Below are 19,858 nucleotides of genomic sequence, written 5' to 3'. Positions count from 1 at the left end.
AACGCTAAATGAAGAGCTGATTTCTGCACTAGGACAAGTGGCCTTCAGGTGAGACTCTCAAACTTGTTTGGATTTGTGTGAATATGAAAAACAAACGCAGGTCTTTCTAATGCATTAACCCATTGATTCAGCCACCCCACCCCTTCATAAAGCAAGTGCTTTGCCTAGATTAGGATCCCACCTCATACTCCTTAGACAGGAGGTAGTTGGAGTCTGCTTGAAGTTTGGTGAAGTGTGCTTCAAAATGACTGACTTTGATCGGACTAAAATATTCAAGGAGGAAGAAAATCACAGGATGAATCACAGTCATAATTTATCCAGTTGGTTATCAAGAAGCTTTTTTAGGTATTAATTTTTTTCTTTTTACCTGGAAGTTTTCAGGTTCCTAGAAATTATTTCAAAAGAAAAAGAAACACTTAATGAGTGGGTGACCAAATGGGACTGGTTATCCATAATACGATGGTAAAATAGTCTTCTTAAAAAACAAAACTTCTGATGTTACCCTTTTTGCCCCAAGTTCAGATGGACTGAGAGTGGCCTGTCCCTGCGAATGCTCAGCCTAGCTGTAGGTCTCTCGTGTCCGTTGCTGGAATAAAAAGGAAGGTATTCAGTTTTACCATTACATTTTGATACTGATAAGAGCTGCCAATAACAAAGCATTAACAGCAGTACGTATTTGAACCCACAATATATAGAACTCTTAATATGTAAGTCATTAGTTCTATATTCAGTGTGTACAATGTTGAGGGACATAGATTTTATTTGTGGAATAGTTCAGTGCATTCCCTCAGCTTTACACTTATGCTTTAAATATCGTACTGCTAAAAGAAACATAACTTGACCTGATTTCAATAGCAGAGACTGATAAAGGGACTCAACTTACCTAACTTTTTGTCTGCAGACAAATAAAGCAGTAACAGCCACTAACATCACAATCAGAAACAAGCCAGCACTCACACCTTCAATAACTCCAAACAGAGGCTCTAGAAGGAAAACAGTGTATTTATATATCTTGAGGAAAAGATATGAAGAATCAAAGCATTGCTAACTTTCAGGGGATATGTTATAACTGGCTAAATAAAATGGTTAAATACAAGGAACTGTAAGCCATTTAAACACTTAGCTAAAACCTGGCCTTGATTTTCTATCCTTATTTTTCCATATATTACATAAAATCTTCCACCCCTAACCACAGTACAAGAAAGCACAGTGCCATTGTATGGGCGTTTGGTTGTCTTTCACTTTGAAACTTTCCTGGTGATAGCTTCACTGAGTGTTCACCCTTTCCCCTTCTGTTAGCAGCTCCATCAAATTGTCCTCTGGGTTTTCAAACTAAGGCTGGAAAAGCAGATGGCTCTGGCCTCATTTCAAATCAGTCTTTAGGACATGCACAGCTATCTGCCTGTGTTGCACTTCTTCCAAATAGTTCTAAATACCAGTGTTCAGAGGCACAATACTTAATTGCATGCTACAGTCACTGAAAAACAAGCCTGAAACTAACCTGCCTCTGTAGTGATGGGTAAAGAAAAGAAGGTGTCTGCAAAGAGTGGTTTAGGGAGTTCCTTCGGGTCTTCGCTGAAGAGCTGGGTAAAAGCTCGTATGCTGATCCTAGAGGAACAGTTTCATTGTAGTCAGAGGTTGTCATAACAAACAGCAGAAAAGTAAGAACTCATTTGCCCCTTAGAAGTAACCAAAACCTTTCCACTGACCACAGACATTTCTTAATGCAGGCACCTGAGTTAAACAGTACAGCTGGGAGAGGCCACACGGACTGACTGAAGGCAGGACTAGTGGAAGGGGGAGAACTCAGTAATGCTTCTCAGAGAGGACGAGTTTTCCCTTCCTGTGGCTGGGTGGGACTGTGCTAATGGAGAAATGTTACAGTCCTCTTTGTTCTCCTGGTAACTTGGGTATTTCCCACACTGACTTTTTGGGAAACGAGCAGATGGTTGTTGGGTAGCACTGTCTTGATGCTGCTCTGCCTGTAGAAGCAGCACGGCTGAGCTGCACTGGGGCTCACACTTGGTCTCTCAGCCTCATAACTGCTGAGCCTGGTCTTGGCAACCACCCTCTTCTACATCCTATGCATGCCTAGCTCTGGAGTCTGGGAGTGGTACCACAATTTAAAATAATCTCCAGGTTTCCCTAGCTAGTTCCAAAGGACTGGAGTAGGGTAGTGGTGCTGCACAGAATGAGTCAAGCATCCTTGCCTTCTCTTGTTAAATATTCTTCTGACTTGGCTTTCCAGAGAAACATTCATCAGCTACAGGAGAGCTCCTCATCAAGCTGAGGGAAAAACATAAACCTATTCATTGCATAGAGTTTTGTGCATAATTTGTAATATTTCCCATGCTAGTGAAGGACTGGTTCATACCCACGGAATGGGGATAAAGCTTTTACTAATTCACAGTGAAATAAGAAGAATAGTGTACAGCCCAGCTACAAACACTCAAGGTGTATCAGGCCTCCAGACAGCACCATGCCTAATAATAACATAAATCTAACCTGTAAGTGGTCCGAGGCTTTAGAGGTCCATCGCAGAATTTTTGCTGATCTGGATCACACCTTCCTCCCAGATTTTCCATTTCCCCTCCAAGCTTAATGTCAAAGCTTTTATAGTCACTGTCAGGGTTTTCAGCACATCTACTGGCAAAATAATTTGTCTGGTAGATGCGTATAGAGTCATTGTGTTTGTACTCCAGGTAGGAAGGTAATGGGTGCTGCTCATCAGGCTTTGGTCCTTCACTACCTACATCATGTGCAGAGAAAGACAGAAGGTTTACACATCATAGCCATCAACATGGTGCAGTTTATAGGCTCAAGCTGTTGACAGACATATTCTTATCCAACTTTCTGGAATTTCTTGAAGGCTAAACAGGTAGCTTGGGAATACCAAGCTACAGTGGTAGCTACTGTAAAACTACTTGTTTCTAGTACCAACCTTGCTATTACTTTTCTGGGGAACTTCAGACAGATTTCCTCACAAGATCTCAGTGTAACTTTTCCAGAAACACTGTTGCAATACGCATGCACAGGTGGAATTCAATGCTACCATATTTTTGCCTGTGCTGTTGGTGGCAATCTCTGTGATCTTGATTCCTGGGATACTACCATTAACTATTGCAAGGAAGGAAGTAAACACTGAAGTTAAAAAAAAAAAAAATTTAAAAAATCCACACTCTGACAAGTCTTCTGTATATACAGAGAAGCTGCACTAGGAAAAGACAGGAGTCCCCTGCATGAAACTGGCAATGACTCCGGTAGGCAAAACCACGGCAACGAGCAGTGCCCTGCTCAAAGAGCTTTATAGTCTGCACAAATGTGATAAGAGTATACAGTGGCAATATTATATCTGCTCTTTTTCCTGATGAACAGGAAAGAGCTGATGAACAGAGATTAAGAAACTTTCTCAAGGGTCACAAACTGTGTCCTGGCATGCCAGTAAATGAAGCCACTTCTAAAAACAAGGTATTAATTGTTGAGACATCCATCTGTTTTGTCACACAGAGATCAACTGTTCTATTCTCTTTTAAAGTAATGCATGCAAAGTAATTTTCCTCAGTAAGCAAACACCATCTGGGAGATGCTGCCTTTACCTTCTCAGCATGGCTTACTAAAGTTCTCCAAAAGAGTTGCCTCAGTGTTCTCACTAAACATTTAAACTATTTTTTGAGATCTATGCATAGCAAAGCAGTTTCTTCTGTATTCACTGCCAGAGAAATCCAACATTAAGTCTCCTACTCTGGAAATTTTCAGAAAATGCATGGGAGTGTAACCTACAATGAAGAAGCTAACTACTGCTTTTGGCTGAGCACTGCAATTACTGCTGACTGTCTCAGTTTCTAAGTCCCAAGACTAGGGAGCAGGTATAGATCTAAAACCTCTCTAAATCTCAGAGGATGAGGAGTAGATGAGGAGAATCTCCTTTGCTGTGTAGTGATAGGGGTGTACCTCCCTACCTAAGATCTAGAGAATACAGAGAGAACGGTATTAAATCATGACACTTACCATCAGCCTCCCTCACAACCACAGTGAAGTATTTCACAGCCCCATTAGTATCACTAAACCAGCTGCAGTTAAAAGTAAAGTTGATGGAGGATTTGGTAATCAGCACCTCTTTTTTGTCCACTCGTATGTCTGGAGGTGGCTGAGGGGGACCTGAGGAATTAAGAAAAAAAAGAAAAAAAAAAGAAAAAAAAAGCAAAAGTATTATCTATGTATTTGCTGTGAGCTAGACCTAGTAAGGGAAATACAATCTGAAATAAAGCTCAGTTGACTGGACCCCAGTCTCTGATTCTTTTTTTTTATTGCAATCAAGAAACTGTATTCATCTCCCACAGCAAAACTGCCAAAGTATGGAGCAAGCCAGCAGTGAGTTAACCATAATAACAGTGGCAACTCCTCAGTAGGAATACCTGCAAAACCCCCCATGAAGATGCATTAAAGTCTTTCTAACCCTATAAAAAAAAATTGTAGCTGCTAGAAATGACACAGGTTTAAATCAGGCATTTAGAAGCCACTTAGCTCACTCACTACAGGAAGTTATGTATTTTGAGCACCTGCTTCCTTTTCCAGGGTACAGCCCTGAGTCAGCCAGACACACCACTCAGCCAGAGTACCATTTTCCAGACTGCAGAATTTCCATAGAAAATGTTCTGCATATGACAGAAAGCTGTACCTCAAGCAGTCATGCAACAGAAGTAAACTGGAAAGTGAAGTACACAGGGAAAAACCATCAGAGGACCAGTACAGCGAAAGTAGTGATTTTAAGGAACTACATTGCTGAGTCTTTTTGGGAAACATTGCTGAGCCTATGTTTGGGAAACATACCACATATGTAAACAAGTGGATAAACTTACACAAGGTTTTAGATTGCAAAAAGAACCAGCAATTCACAAATTTATAGGTTGTCTAGCTAGACTTCTTGGATTGACAAAGCCTAGCTGCAAGTTTTTGTATTCCTCTGAATACAGAGTTAACCCAGAGTTAACCAGAGGCTGGGAAAGCAGCATTGTTCAAAACAAGTAAGAACAAACATATAACAGCTAACCTTCAAATAGGATTCAGTCTCACTTCTTGTTGACATGAGTAGCTTGTTCTTACTACACTGACTGAATTCTGTAGCTTAGTTCTCTAGCTCCAAACCAAAATAATTTTTATGATCTAGCATTTCACACAAACATGGTTTTTAATAACCAGCCATAGAAGCATCCAATCCTCCTGGCTATCCTGTAATTTTTGAGAAGTTTAGCCCTGGAGTGGTTTAGGCCTCTGAGTTGTGCCATGCCACTAAATCCAGAGGTACTGGAAAAACTGGAGCAGCTCTAGGGCCAGCAGCAGCACGCTGTTAACCACGTTGATGCCTGGCAGTGCAGAGGCACTAGATTGTACTGCTGCCCTCCATTCAGCAACCTACAGGTGGAGAAACTGCAGAAGCTGTTCCAAAGCAAATGCTTTGGAAATCTGTGATCCTCTATCAGGTATAACTCTTAGAGGTGATTTGGTTAGATAGCACCTCAGAAGAGTGTATTGAGTGTTCAAAGAGGACCCAGTATCACAATCCAGTGTTCTGACTGATGGATATTTGTGCAGAGGATGGCTACAGACTGTGAAGGGAACACACAGGCACAGGAAGCCAAGGACTAACCATGAAGACAATTAAAGGTATGAGATGATGGGGACAGCTTTGGTGCTGAACATCAGAGTGAAAGGATAATTTTTCGTGTTTCTCAGGACATATTTGTGAATGAGCCAAATAAGCAGGTCTAGCAATGGAATTAAAAGCAATGTAGTTAAAATCCTGCATTTGTCCGTCACAACAGAGACCAAAGGGTAGGTTCACTCTGTTCTGGCCACCAGATTATGAGTGCCACACACTGGCAGTTGTGGAGTTCAGAATCTCTTTTGCTGTCTAACCAACACAAACAGTTCCTTCTTACTGCTCACTGCTTCCCTCCACAGCAACTCTGAATTCCACTTACGGTCAATCATTGTGATGGTGCTGTCTTCAACTACTTCACTCGTCATGTCTGCAGAATGCACTTTGATGGACACCAGGTATCTCTTGTGAGGAACGAGGGTCATGATATTAAGAAGAGATTTGTCTTTATCTATCCTTTTAGAGAATTCCACTTCACCAGTGTCCATTTTTTTGCATTCGACACTATACCCATCGAAGTCAGAATCAGGAGGAGTCCAGGAACATGCAATGGCAGTAGAGGTCTGGGGCCGACAGTGAAGACTTTGTATCTTGTCTGGTTCTACAGGAAAATTGAGAAGTTAAAGTGCAGCAGGAAAAGGAACAGGTATCATAAACTCACCCTACGGTCCTAGATTCTGCATCAGCTCTTTGAAGAGAGAAGAAAGCTAAGAGGCTGAATTCCCATCTTTCCCGCAAATATGTGCTGCCTGATTATTAGTCAAGATTGTCAAACTCATTTTAGCCATCTGAAATTAGAACTAATGACATCAGCCTCACTGGGTTTGTGAAGCTACAGTAATGAATTATGAAAACATGCAAACCAGTCTATTTTCTGAAGTCTTAACCAGAAGAGCAACATTGAAAAGCAATGGATTTCTAGAACTCTCTTGCTACTTATTTGGAGATTGCATGTGGTCAGAATTATCAGTCAGTACTGATACCATTCCCTCATGACTGACCTGGTTTCCTGGGTAGCATATGTGGTGTATCCATACTACTAAAACATACCACAGAAGTATGCTTCATCCATATAATACTGAAGCACCATTTATAGCATGACATGCAACAAAGATGGGATTTAACTTTCAGATGGCAGACATCTACATTTAAGTGATTAAATAGAGATGAAAGAGGTAGCTATTCTCTCATATTAATATTCTGAATGACATCTAAAGAGCTATTCATTTTACTAAACATGGATGCCAATTTGGAGATGAATCCCACCCTAAATGACACGACAGTTGGCCAAGACTCAGTTATTTTACAATTCCAGGTCATTTTTCAAATCAGCCTGATACTGAGGTTGCTAAATAAAGCCAGAGATGATATGGATACACAGACAGGGACAGAAACACAGAGCAGTGAAGCACTAATTTCAGTTTCAAATCTAGTACAGCAGGGTTTCATCCTTCCTGTCTGATTATTTAAAAACATTTTGATTTTTGCAATATATAAAAGTCAGATAGATGTGGATATCTAGCCTTATTTTTACCCCTGAAACAGCCTCACTCTGGATGTGAAGAATGTAAATGTATGCCCATTTTCAATCTTTAAACAGTTTGACCTTGCACAGAGCAAGGGCTTAGAATAGTGTTGAATTTATCACCGTTTTTCATGAATTTAGTAATGGAAATTAGTGACTGTGAAAGGAACTGGTAAGACTTAACAGCTTTGCAGCTGAGTCTCAGGGTGCAATGTTAATAGTTACTTACTTGTTCTCACACTTGCAGACTGTGACTGACTGTATGTCTTCCAGCTGTCACCACTGACAGTTCTGACACTGAACTCATAGAGTCTTCCTGGTCGCAGGCCATAGATGATACGTACTTTGGATTTGCTGCTGCTGTAGGGATTGAATACTGTGAGGAAATCTTTTGGAAGCCACTGCAACTCAAAGTCATCATAGTCTGTCCAGTCTGGAGGACCCATCCAAGTGATTGATAAGGAAGTGTTTGCAACATCAGTAAACGATACACTATTAGGAGGGCTGGGTGCTACTCAGAAAGGGAAAGGGAAAAAAAAAAAAAGAGAAACATTCTTAACACATTTTTACACAAGACAAATAAGATAAAACATGCATTATTTTCTTTATGCATCACAAAGTGGTTTATATTATCCTGTGGACACAGCCAGTTTCTGCTTCTGTGATGACGGTGGTGACTTTCATAGACATTACATAATCCTGAGCTTTGAAACAATGCTGAACAAAATCACACTCCACTGGTTTAATACCCTTAAAGATATAGTGTATTTTTACACCTCTAGTGACTCTTAGAGTACATCCTCTCCCAGAATAAGCCTGTTGTATAGTTGTGAACTAATACGAATTCTGACAGATGGGACTTAAAAAAAATCCCATAGCTTTTGTGTCTTTTACCTGTTCTTGCTTCAGCATTTGCTGTATTGCTCAGGTCACCGCTGTGAGTCACAACAACTAGAGTGTACTTTCTGCCAGGAACGAGTCCCTGGAAATGCCACTCTTTCAGGTCTTTCTTGTGCCATGTTTCTTTCTGTGTCCCATTTGGGTTATAAAGATTCAGCTCATAGAAGTCAACATCTCCTGCTGCTGGACCCCAGGTGAACCACAGACTGTCTGTCATGTTTCGGTTGGATGCCTTGAGATCAACAACTGGGGCTGGTACTGAAAAAAAAGCAATGATTATTGCTTTATGTAGAACATCCTTAGGGTGAAGAGAAGCAACAAGGTCAAGCAGACCTTACACTTATCCTGTAATGAGAGACATGTAATAAATTAGACACTCATCACAGCCAGCCAAAAAGCCAGCAAGCATCAGGAAGTATATCTCAATGGTTTACCTTCTTATTTTGAATTGTCACTGTCACTGAAAGAGGCTGGGATGTTTATAATAGATAGTTTTGCAAATGTTAAGCAGCATTTTCCCAGTCAGTCTGGGAAACATCCACTTCTGAGGCAGCCAAAGGAAATGCACCACTGTCCAGAGGCAATCTTACAGAGGGGTTAACTAAATGGTCCTTCAGAGGATAAAGAAAGGTTCCACAGAGTGTCACTGCTGCTAGAGCTGCTTAGCAAAATCTGCTTCCCACACGTGGCTCAACAAACAGAGCCACAGCCAGTGCTTACCATGGGAAACAAGTTTTATTTCATTGGTAGATTGTCTGCCTCATTAACCCCATGGTTTTGTCTTTTTGTCTTTTCCACCTATACACCAACACTGCTTTTAGGATTGCTGTTTTTCTTTAAGGTTTAAGCAGCATACATTGGGATGTCCTTGCCCTGACCTGAGTACCTGGGAACTATTGTAAAGGTTATTTTTTTCTGTTCCATTCAGAATCTACCATATTTGTCAATAGTTTTTCATGTATAAGAGCCTGTTTTGATATTTCTAATAGCTGCTCTAATCTAGCATGAGCACCAGACTCAGACCAGCACTATGTTGTACCCCATGAGCACCACACTGGAGACAGATGGTTTTCTTAGATGTTCTTACCTGTTCTTCCAAAGACAGACGACTCATTAGTGAGTTCTCCACTGTGGGTAACAATCACCATTCGATACATCCTGCCTTGCTGCAGGTTCTGGAATGAACACTGCTGGAGGTGCTGCTCTCCTGAAATCCTGTCATGAAGGGACTTGTCTGGGTTGTATAAGAAGATGTCATATGAATCAAGCTCCCCTTCTGAGGTGGTCCAGCTGAAGGACAGCCGGTCAGTCGTGTTCTCTGTGACCTTCAGATTTGTGACAGCTGCTGGAACTGAAAAGGAATAGAAATGCAAGTTTAAATATCAAGGTATCTAGACACTAAGCTGAACCTTTAATAAAGTAACAACTCATGGTGGGAATAAATCTCAATTATGCCACAAGCAGCCAAGTAATGTCAACAGCAACTTTCAGAAGCAAGGGGAAAGCATTTATGAGGTGCCACTGAGTCTTTCCAATCCAAAGTTTGTATTTCCCAGCAGGCCTGTTTCTGCAGCCTGTGCTCACACAGAACTGTCCATAAGAAGCTTTAACTGAGTAAAGACTGCAAGACTTGGCTCTAAGTTTAGAGGTGTGTATTCACATAAAAACCTGTTTGAGAATGTGAACTAAAAACTTGATGACAAAAAAAGTATTCAGGTGGTTCCATAATAGAATAGCTAGACTGAGGGCAGCATTCATGACTTTGGTTAAATATGCAAAGTATTATGAATGATGGCCACATTTCTATGCCAAAAGATTTCAGATTCACAGATGAAGCACATATCAGAGAAAAAAATTACATAAATATCTAATATTCTAATATCCAATTACAATCTCTCCAGAATCAAGATATATAGATGTCTCATGTATTTAATGATATCTGTCTGAAGGAACAATAAATAAAGATGTTCCAGTTACCTGTTCGGCCCACAGTTTCTGCTCGTTTACTGAAGAGCCCACCACTGACTGTCAAAACTTGTATTTTGTACTTCTTGCCAGCTAGTAAATCTTCAAATTTGTGCTGTTTGGCAGTAGCTGGCTCTGATTTGTTGCTCAGGAGGATCCCTTGCTCATTCAAGAGCAGAATGTCGTATCTTTCAGCTACACCAGGAGCTTTTTGCCAGGTTACCAACAAGGAATGACTACTATAAGCATGATGGGCTAATAATTCCTGGACAGAGGCTGGAACTGGAAGCAACAATAAAGGCAAGATATTACCAGCTGAAACATGGACCATTCAATACACAACTGTGAACAGATTACTTAAAGAAAAGTATTATTATATATTTGTATATTCACTTCTGGGAAAAAGGATATCTGTGCATGTGTTTGCACAAGCAAATAATTGCTAGACATAAATACACTCAGATGAAGTTACAGATCCTTGTGGACATCTGAACTAGGTATGGAAAAGAAAGAGATATATATAAACTATCATGAAAACAGTGAGAAGGAGAGTGAGATGAATGGACTGAAACTGTTCACAAAGGCATGTGAAGAACTGAAAAATAAGCAGTAAATTAGTGCAAAGTAGTGGAACAGGATAGAAAGCAGTAGATGGCAGCTGTTGCACAGAAGTTCAAGGCCACAGCAAACACATGCAAAAGCTAAAGAGACGGAGTGGTTTAAAACCAAAATGTGCCTGACACAGAAGTATGTTTGGACAATACATTATCTAACAAGCCTTGACCATGCAATGGCCTCTGCTATAACACAGTATTTGACTACATGGAGGCCTGCCGATTTATGTGTTGGATGGGTAAAGGCATAGGACTGGTGAGGGCCGAAACTACATTCATCCTATGAAGGCACACTTTGGACTGGAGACCTTAATTCTATACACATTCACTCAGGTAAAGCTACTTAAGCAACAGATCTCACTGGTATTTACAGACCCATGCCTAGATGTTTGCAAAAGTGAGGACTGCTGCTCTTTGACATAAAAACTTGAGTCCGTCTGTGTCTCCCCATACCCAATGGTAAGTTCATAAACATTATTAAATAAAGATTGGTTTCAGGGAAGACATAATGCAACTTGATCCTTGTATCATAAGAAACATACTTGTTCTCCCAAAAGCTGCCAAGCTGTTGTGCAAGGTGCCACTGTTAGATTGCACCTCCACACGGTACTGCTCCCCAGCTTCCAACTTATGAAACACATGCTCAGAGATGTGTTTGGAAACACTCTGGGAATCAAGCTGATGGTTTTGCTGAAATATAGTCACGGTGTAGGAATCAACATCTCCACCTCCAGGAGTCCAGCTCACTTTCAGGCTGTTTGTCATGCCGTTAGGTGATATATGGATGTTTCTGACCATACTTGGAACTGGAAAAAAAAGAAGACAAAGGCATCTGCTTACAAATTTTTTCTTTGATTCAGATTTTTTAATTCCTACCTTTTTATGGGTGCAGCAAAAGATAATCTCACTCACTTAATGGTGGGTAAACAGAAGTGTAAAAAAGCTATGTGATTTATCTAGGGATAGTAAGAATACAACTGGCAGGCAGGGGAATAACAGAAACCCAAACACTGACATCTCAATACCATTCCTATGCAACAAATGAGATTATATGCCAACAATCAGATATCAGCAACTGAAACATTTGCATATTAAGCACAGATAAATTGGCTGAAGTACCAGTGTGATTTTCACTGGGATCTGCTGTCTTTATGCCAGTGTTTCAAGACTTCAAATAAGATCATGATTCACCCTTGATTTTCTGTGCCTCATTCATTCCTTTGAAGAAGCTTCAACACATTTTATTAAATACCCCATTATTTCTTACTTGTCAGGCCTTCTATGAAGGTAGCACGTTGTGCATCTCCACTGATGGTCAGGACAAGAATTTTGTATAGACGTCCTGGAGTCAGAGCTGTGAACCAATATTCTTCAACAGTGTTCCCAAGGAAAATGGGTGGGAAGATCTTCATATCATTGAAGAGGAGCTGAATCTCGTATTTATCAACATCGCCCTCAGCTTTTGACCAAGTTACCTGCAGATCTTCTGTGCTCCTGTTACTAAGAGTCAGTTCCTTCACTGACTCTGGCACTGAAGAGGGTAGAAGAAAGGAAACTTCTCAGTACTTATTACTAGATCACAGCAGAAAGGAAACAACTCTGGAGCCATGCTGCTGAGCTAATACTTTTCATTCACTTCCCTATGAAAAGCAGAAAATTGCACTTATTTTGCTAGGGTTGCTCCTTATGGGTGGCACCATACTTAACACAGGAAGGTCCCATTTCAGAACAGGGAGTCCAAAATCTATCAGCATAGAAATAATAAACAAGTAATAATGGAGCCTGCAAGGGAGTTTGCAAAGCCAACGAAAATTGAATAGGATCTGCATGGAGAACAAATGTGAAGACACGAGGCAATCCATCTGTGCCATTCAGCACCACACTGACATTTTGTAATTCCTGCCAAACATGGGTCAGTTATTTTTGTCCATTGCTACGTCTGTTTTAATAAACTTGGTTTCTTAGCATGGCTCATTACTGTATACGTAGCACTAGGTGAAGACAGGATGCGTCCAGATCCGTGCTGGCTTACAGCTACCCACTTACCACTCCTGTTCCATGCTCTTCAACTCCAGTTTTTGGGGTAATTTGCATAAAGTCAGGTCTAGCCTATCTTCTTCCTTACACATTTCCATGACCAGAAAAAAACTGCTGTGTACAATCTGGCATAGTTTAACCATAAATACTAAGCTTATGTGGAAATCTGTACAACTGTTTTCCCGTTTTCCATGTTTGAAGATTTGCCTTCCAAGTTCACAGCATGGGTTTCTTCTCTCATTTCCTGTGTGTCTCTAACTTAAACATTGGTCATAATACAAATGTTGTTTCACATATTTGGAATGACACACATTGAAATGGTAACACTCAACATCCTGTGTTAAAATCATATGAAATTTTTGAGCCCAGCTATGAATAGAAAAAAAACTCTGGAGTGGCTGAGGATGTTTACAGGTTGTTTACTTACTTGTTCTGCCATAGATCCTTTCATTAGTTTCATATTTTCCACTTCTTGTGACGACTGTGATACTGTATTGCCTCCCCGGGACCAGATTAGTGAACACACATTCATTTTCATCCTTTGCGACAGTTTTTGTTTGGATGAAATCATTGTTGTTCTTGATGATCACTTCATAATTATCAAAATATCCAGAGGCATGTAGCCAGGACACCTTCAAGTAGTCACTTCTGGCTGAATTGCTGACAGTAAGTCCCTGAACACTTGAAGGGACTGAAAGAAAAAACACAATTAAAGATTCAGAAACCAATGACTTATTGAAGTAAAAAGAGCTGCTGTAGATTACTTAATTTGTGGCAATTACCAGAATTTTCTGAGGAAGCTACAAAAAGACCACAATGTGGATTTAAGCAATAACAGTAACTACAGTTGCCAGGCTGCAAAAAAGTGGTAATTTTATGGTTTGACCATCTAACCCCTAGTCAGCCATCCCAGTTTGGTCAGATATTGGTAGATCACTGATAATGGCTATACAAAGTGGTTTGGTGAGTGGGTTTGCTCAGAGGCTCTATTTACCTGTTCGTTCCTGGCTGAAGGAATAATTTTCATACTTCCCACTCCTTGTGGTAATCATCACATTGTAAAGTGTCCCAGGAGTAAGGCTGCTGAAGGAGCATTCGCTGAGGGATTTGGGAACGGTGAGAGTCTGAACAATCTGGTTATTGTGAGAGAGTGTCACCAAATAGTTGTCTACATCTCCAGAAGCTGGCAGCCAAGAAACACTGAGGTAGTCACTGCGACCTGAGTTATTTACTGTTACTCCAGTCACGCTGGAAGGAACTATGCAACAAAGAGGAAAAAACAGAACAGTTTTAGCTAGTCAATTCCTATTGTTGTGAAAATGCCTGGAATGCCACCCTGCAAAATAAGCAGTTTGGGACTCCTGAGAACCTCTGCACTGACTTCCACTCCCACTCTTCTGCTTTTTTGAATACAGTGAAAAAACTTGTCTTTAGTGGCACGATCCCAGCACTTCTAAAATCCCAGAAGATGAGCTATGCTCTCACACTGCCATTCATGAGTAAGAGCAGTAACTACTGAGGTATGTATGAAGTTGAGTCCTACAGCAGAATGGGTTTCATTTACAATGAGTTCTCTGACACCTAGTGGCCAAAACGTAAGCGCAATTTGTTTTCCAAGACAGAAAGGTGAGCTCAAAGGATCCACTACCATTAGTTATAAAACTATCAGAATTATTACGGGGCCAGACCCTAATCAAAATGAAATGCTAAATTTTTAATGGAATCTGATGCCCTGAACTGACTTACCTCAGTTAAGGGGCTACCCATCAGCTGTCAAAGTCAAAAAAATTACAAGAAGCCTGGCCTTTTTTTTCCAAATTCACATAAAAGGTGAAATTGCAGCGCATTGCCATTTTCCCCCTTTTATCTAAATATCCAGAGACCCGGTATCACATTTCATGAGTTATCAAACTTAACAGAATTTGACGCAGCAGTAAATCCTGTACTACTCAGTACAGAAGGGCCTCATAATGAGCAATTAAACCTAGTGGACAAACTTTAATGTTGGATTAGAGAAAAACAATGGGTCACAAGAGACTTAAGACACAAATTCATTAGGCAGCTAATGTGCACACCTAAGTAAGGAGCAAGCACCCTGCACTGCAATCTAGCCAATGGAACTAGAATGTCCCTTCCAAGAAACAATTTGCTCACCACATCTGTACATCACCCTCAGGGCATACTTTTATCTTCACTTCAGGGTGATCTTGCTATACAGAGCTCCTGTGCTGGCAGAGCAGTTAGCTCCCTAAACATATATGTAATGTGGATACCTTGAAAATAGAAAAATTTCCTCCTCTTGAGTCAGCAAAATCCTGGCTCGCTATTTCTGTTTACATGATTTAAAATATATCAAACTTATTTCCATCAGCAAAACCCTCTCCACAGCAGCACCACCTTTTCTATGGTTAGAATCTTTAAATGTATCAAGACTAATCTCATCAAAATGCTAATCAGAATGATTCCTGACAAACCTCGGGACAGCTATTGCAAATTGGTAGCAAATACAAGAATTCCAGAAAATGTGAATAAAAAGGTAAGACCTGCATTTACCAATTGCAACCTCTGGCAATAATTGATGAGAAGAAGGAACTTTTTACTGTAAGAATTCAGAGGAAAAGGGTGAAAACCAGAAGCAAACAGAAGCCAACAGAGAGGAAGCAGCATCAAGGAGCAGCAGAGTGACTGCAATCCCCTGTGATTTCAAAGAGACAGCGATCCCAGCGGTGAGGAGGCAGATTTTCTTGGGAGGGTGAAAAGAACGCTAATTGTTCTCTTTCTTTTTTTAATAGCCCTTTCCCTAGGTTGATTAATTTGTTTAAAAACCTGTTTTTCCTGCATTTCTCTCCCACTATTAACTCCTTCCTCAGCTCCTTTCAACGTGGTGTCATTTTCCCTGAAATAATCTGTTGTAATTCCTTCAAACCATACACCTGGTTCCTTTCGTAATTTGCAGGACGTCTATGTGCAGTGGCTAATATTTCCTCACAAGTAAAATATTAATAGTTATAGACCATGACACTAAACTAAGCTGAATCTGGGCCCACAGTGTGCCTGAGGACACATACAGGAATTATTTGTCTGAAACTCCCATATATCTGAATTGTCAGTGCAGTGCCTTAATCACAAGATCATTCTCTTCAATAAATTCACCTTTTATGGACTAACAAAAGACATGCTGGAGTATTCTCCTTTTTACCTGTCCTCCCCTCTGCAATCATTTGCCTTGAAGATATTCCCCCACTGATAGTGGTGACAACAACTGAATAAAGTCCTCCTGGTTTCAGTGGATAGAAGTGGTATCTGCTGGTTTCACTGGGAACAGTCTCATTTTTAATGACAACATTCTCATGAATCAGTAGCACTTGGTATGAGTCTACATCTCCCCAGGCTCTCGTCCAGTTGGTGAACAAGCTGTTGGTTGATCCCTGACTTGCCACGGTCAGATTGGTCACTTGGGCTGGCACTGTGAAGAATATTGTCATAATGTTACTGAAGAGAAACAAAATAAAACAAAACAAAATCCCCTAAATAGTCTCACTGAGGAAGTGCATCAAAAGAACATTCCAATTTGCAGCCAGACTCAACAGGACTAAAAATAATCTAACCATGGACTGCTTCCTGTCTGATGGGATGTGGTCTATGGGAAACTATCTAAGGCACAGAAAGATCTCTGAGGCTTTAGCACTAAAATGATTCAAGATCAGGGAACTGGAAGAGATAGCATTTTATAAATGCCATTAAACAAAAGCCATCATTTTTTTGAGAGAGGTGAACAATGGAACAAGTTGTCAAGGGAAGTTGTGGATGCCTCATTCCTGGAAGCATTCAAGGCCAAACTGGACAGAACTTTGAGCAATTTGGTCAAGTGGAAGGTGTCCCTGCCCACACAGGGGGGTTGGAACCAGATGATCTTTAAGGTCCCTTCCAACCCAAACTATTCTATTATTCTTTGAATTTTCAGAATCACTTTTTTTTTTTTTTTTTATAGTTATTTCAAGTCTGTGTCTTTCATTGCTCTTTTCTTCTTCTATTCTGTTTCCTATTCCTATTAAATGGTAAACTAGTTTGACAAATACCTCAGGTACATTCATCTATACCTCTGAAAAGTGCCAGACCCTTTAATTTTGGGGGTAAGAGGGGTGGCTGGTTTTGGTTTTGCTTTTCTTTGTTAGAAGATGTGCAAGATGCTAACTTTTCTGGCATCAAAAGATGAATTAATTGTTAAACAAACATAACATTTATCTAAGTATAATCTGGTGAGCTCAACCAGACCAAAAAGGGAAAAGAAAGATCAAAAAGTTACGAAATATCTAGCAGAAATATTACCCAAAATATTTTTTCTAAATTGGACAGTATTTGGTCAAAGCTAGAAATGCAGTTACTTCTTTTTAAGTATTTCTGTTTACATAACCATGCACAACTAAAATAAAGAACACTCTAACTTGCTTTTGCATGCAATGTGATTTCAAGCTCCATCTCCTGTTTTAAAACACCCTCTTTGCACACATAGTACTGGATTAGCAATCATTAACAAAAGCTAGAAAATTAGGCACACAACTGGAAAAAAAAAGTACCGTTGATAAAAAACAGAATCAAACACCCCACCTGTTTCATAATGCATAACATAGCAAACTCCAACAAGACACTGAAATGCCACATTTCTGTGCTAAAGGCACTTCTGGTGATACCTCAGGCTTCACTAGAATCTAACCAACCTGGGATGTATGCAAGACCTACTTCCCTTATATTTACAGTAATAATTTTTCTACAGCAAAGAAGACTCAGGGGTTTGGAATGCTTATTAAAAGCTACACTGAAATTTGTTGATATTTGTTCTTTATGACTTTGACTGTAACGGTGACACACGATTCCTACCTGCTGTGTTTTCAAGCATTAACTTACACTGCTGAAATGCCATATTGTAAATTTTACATCTGAATAGGTGTCCTAGAGGGGCATAAGGCAGAAGAAAGGCTATCTAACCACGGAGCAAAAAAATGAATGCACAAGTCAAACTTTTCAGGCCTTGGAAGGAGCTAAGACACTTTATTAAGGATACCTATCAAGGCATAGGCATGATTAGATTAATGCCATAGGCACGATTAGATTAATGCACTAGCAGCTTGTGCTATACCAGACTAGACTTACTGCAGAATGCATAAGTAAAGCAGAGTAAAGCAACACATATGGTTTAGAACTTGCACACGTGCACAAAATCCCCTGCAGGAGGTGGGAACGGGACTTCCCTTCTGTTACAGTCTTCATGCTAAGTAACAGATACAGATTTTGGAATCAGATGAGCAAAGAGAAATTCAAAATACACTTTCAAGGTCACATAAGTTTTGTGTCTGTTAACCTTGGAATGTTACCCATAAGGCAATGTTTTCCTGTGTGATGCTGGTTTTGATTTTTTTTTCCAGATGATGAATGCTTTGAATTAAGGAAGTGACCTTCCTAAAGATACCCAGTGAAAATTGTTCTTCTATGCAGTCTTGTGTTAATGCAGATTGATCAGATGTGACATAACATTTCAGAAAATTGTTTTGCCAGGAATTACATATCCACTTCCCCAAAATTTAAAAAAATTACTGCAAGATAACTGACAGTCAGAATTGAGAGATTCAGAAACATAACTTTCCTATTGAGGAAAAAAATGTAAATTCAAGACTTTTGAGATTTATTCACTGAGGTCATTCATCACTAAAAAGAAAGTTATTAATGGTTTACAGAAGTAAAGATTAAGATATTTTGACAGCATGATACCTGTTCTTCCTTCCACTGAAGTCCAGTTGCTTAAAATCCCACTGATGGTAGTGACGGTAGCTGTGTATTTTCTTCCAGGTACCAACTCAGTGAAAGTGAATTCCTTAGCTTCTTTTGCAAGACCTTTTTTTATGACAGTCAGATCCCTGTCTCCCAGTGAAACCACATAGCTGTCCCACTCTGCAACAGGGGTAATCCACATGACACTAAGTGAAGATTCATCAGCATGCTTCACACGAAGTTGCAGAACAGGCTCTGGAGCTGTAAAAGTACACAAATACCACAAAAAGAATGGGACTTGGTAATAAACACACATCCCATATCTCAAGCTGCTCTAAGGAATTTGTCCTGTAAGACAGAAACGTGGCAGCAACAGAGTACTTGTAAACAACTTCCTTACCCTAGGAAGCCAGTCTTACAAATCAAGTATTTGTGCTACTCTTTCAGTAAAGGGCTGCAGCAAGAGACTTCAGTAATGCATCATGGCTGTTATGCTGAGTTTTAAACTATATCAGGATATACATTTTAGTATGAATAGAAAAGTAATCAGTTCTGGACCCCTTGCTAAAAGCGAGACATTGGGATGCTGAAGCAAATTCAGAGAAGGGCAACTAAGCTGGTGAAGGTTCTGGAGAACAAGTCCTATGAAGAGAGGCTGAGGGAACTGGGACTGTTTAGTCTGGAGAAGAGGAGGCTGAGAGGAGACCTTACTACCTGAAAGGTTGTGGGGATGTGGGTATTGGCCCTTTCTCTCAAGTAAGTAATGAAAGCACCGGACGAAATGGTCTGAAGTTTCACCAGTGGAGGTTTAGACTAGATAACAGGATTGGGTGACTAGTATAGGAACAAGAAAGGGCTGTCCTGGGAGGTGGTGGAGTCACCATCCCTGGTGGCATTTAAAAACCATGTAGATGAGGCACTTGAGGACATGCTCTAGTGGGCACAGTGATATATATATATTTAATTAATTTTATTCTATTTTACTGGGGGGGTTGATGGTTTCATGCAGCGATCTCAGAGGATTTTTCCAGCCATGACAATACTGTGAAATGCAGTACAGTCAGTGACCTTCCTCTTGAACTGTGGGTGCTAGACAGGGATATAAAATATTTGTACCATAAAACAGCCCTACACCATTTAGCTGTAACAAACAAGCAAGCACATTAAAGTGTTAGAGTGACATTGATTTTGCAGTGGTTCATACCTCAGTCAAGGTTGGAGACACTCCAAATTTACAGTGGTATAAAAGAGAATTTGATCAGTAAATTTCTGTGTCTGTATGCCTGCATGCACACAGAAACCATCTGTTACCTAACTCACTTTCTAAGAATAGGCCTAATACCTATGCTTCCTAACATATATGTTATGTGCCTTTCTTTGAATCAAGCACAG

General features: G+C 40.2%; 1 protein-coding gene across 3 annotated transcripts in view; it reads right to left on the bottom strand.

Moving 5' to 3' along the window:
* Nucleotides 1–19,858, bottom strand: part of PTPRB (protein tyrosine phosphatase receptor type B) — a 63,769-nt gene that overhangs the window by 15,533 nt on the left and 28,378 nt on the right. For all 3 annotated transcript variants that reach the window (XM_008500634.2, XM_030467204.1, XM_030467904.1), the window contains 18 exons: nucleotides 18,467–18,727; nucleotides 15,900–16,166; nucleotides 13,695–13,958; nucleotides 13,128–13,391; nucleotides 11,931–12,194; nucleotides 11,206–11,469; nucleotides 10,062–10,331; nucleotides 9,172–9,435; nucleotides 8,079–8,342; nucleotides 7,414–7,695; nucleotides 5,982–6,260; nucleotides 4,009–4,158; nucleotides 2,506–2,749; nucleotides 1,502–1,608; nucleotides 884–983; nucleotides 503–586; nucleotides 368–385; nucleotides 182–263 (listed from right to left, as the gene is read on the bottom strand). In XM_008500634.2, the coding sequence (XP_008498856.1) occupies nucleotides 182–263; nucleotides 368–385; nucleotides 503–586; nucleotides 884–983; nucleotides 1,502–1,608; nucleotides 2,506–2,749; nucleotides 4,009–4,158; nucleotides 5,982–6,260; nucleotides 7,414–7,695; nucleotides 8,079–8,342; nucleotides 9,172–9,435; nucleotides 10,062–10,331; nucleotides 11,206–11,469; nucleotides 11,931–12,194; nucleotides 13,128–13,391; nucleotides 13,695–13,958; nucleotides 15,900–16,166; nucleotides 18,467–18,727 (3,728 nt within the window). The remainder of the gene's footprint in view (nucleotides 1–181; nucleotides 264–367; nucleotides 386–502; nucleotides 587–883; nucleotides 984–1,501; nucleotides 1,609–2,505; nucleotides 2,750–4,008; nucleotides 4,159–5,981; nucleotides 6,261–7,413; nucleotides 7,696–8,078; nucleotides 8,343–9,171; nucleotides 9,436–10,061; nucleotides 10,332–11,205; nucleotides 11,470–11,930; nucleotides 12,195–13,127; nucleotides 13,392–13,694; nucleotides 13,959–15,899; nucleotides 16,167–18,466; nucleotides 18,728–19,858) is intronic.

This window comes from Calypte anna, chromosome 1 (genome assembly GCF_003957555.1).
Source record: "Calypte anna isolate BGI_N300 chromosome 1, bCalAnn1_v1.p, whole genome shotgun sequence".
In the NCBI taxonomy this organism is placed as follows: Eukaryota; Metazoa; Chordata; class Aves; order Apodiformes; family Trochilidae; genus Calypte; species Calypte anna.
The sequence above is the reverse complement of the archived record's forward strand: the minus strand, read 5'-3'. Positions and strand labels throughout refer to the sequence as shown.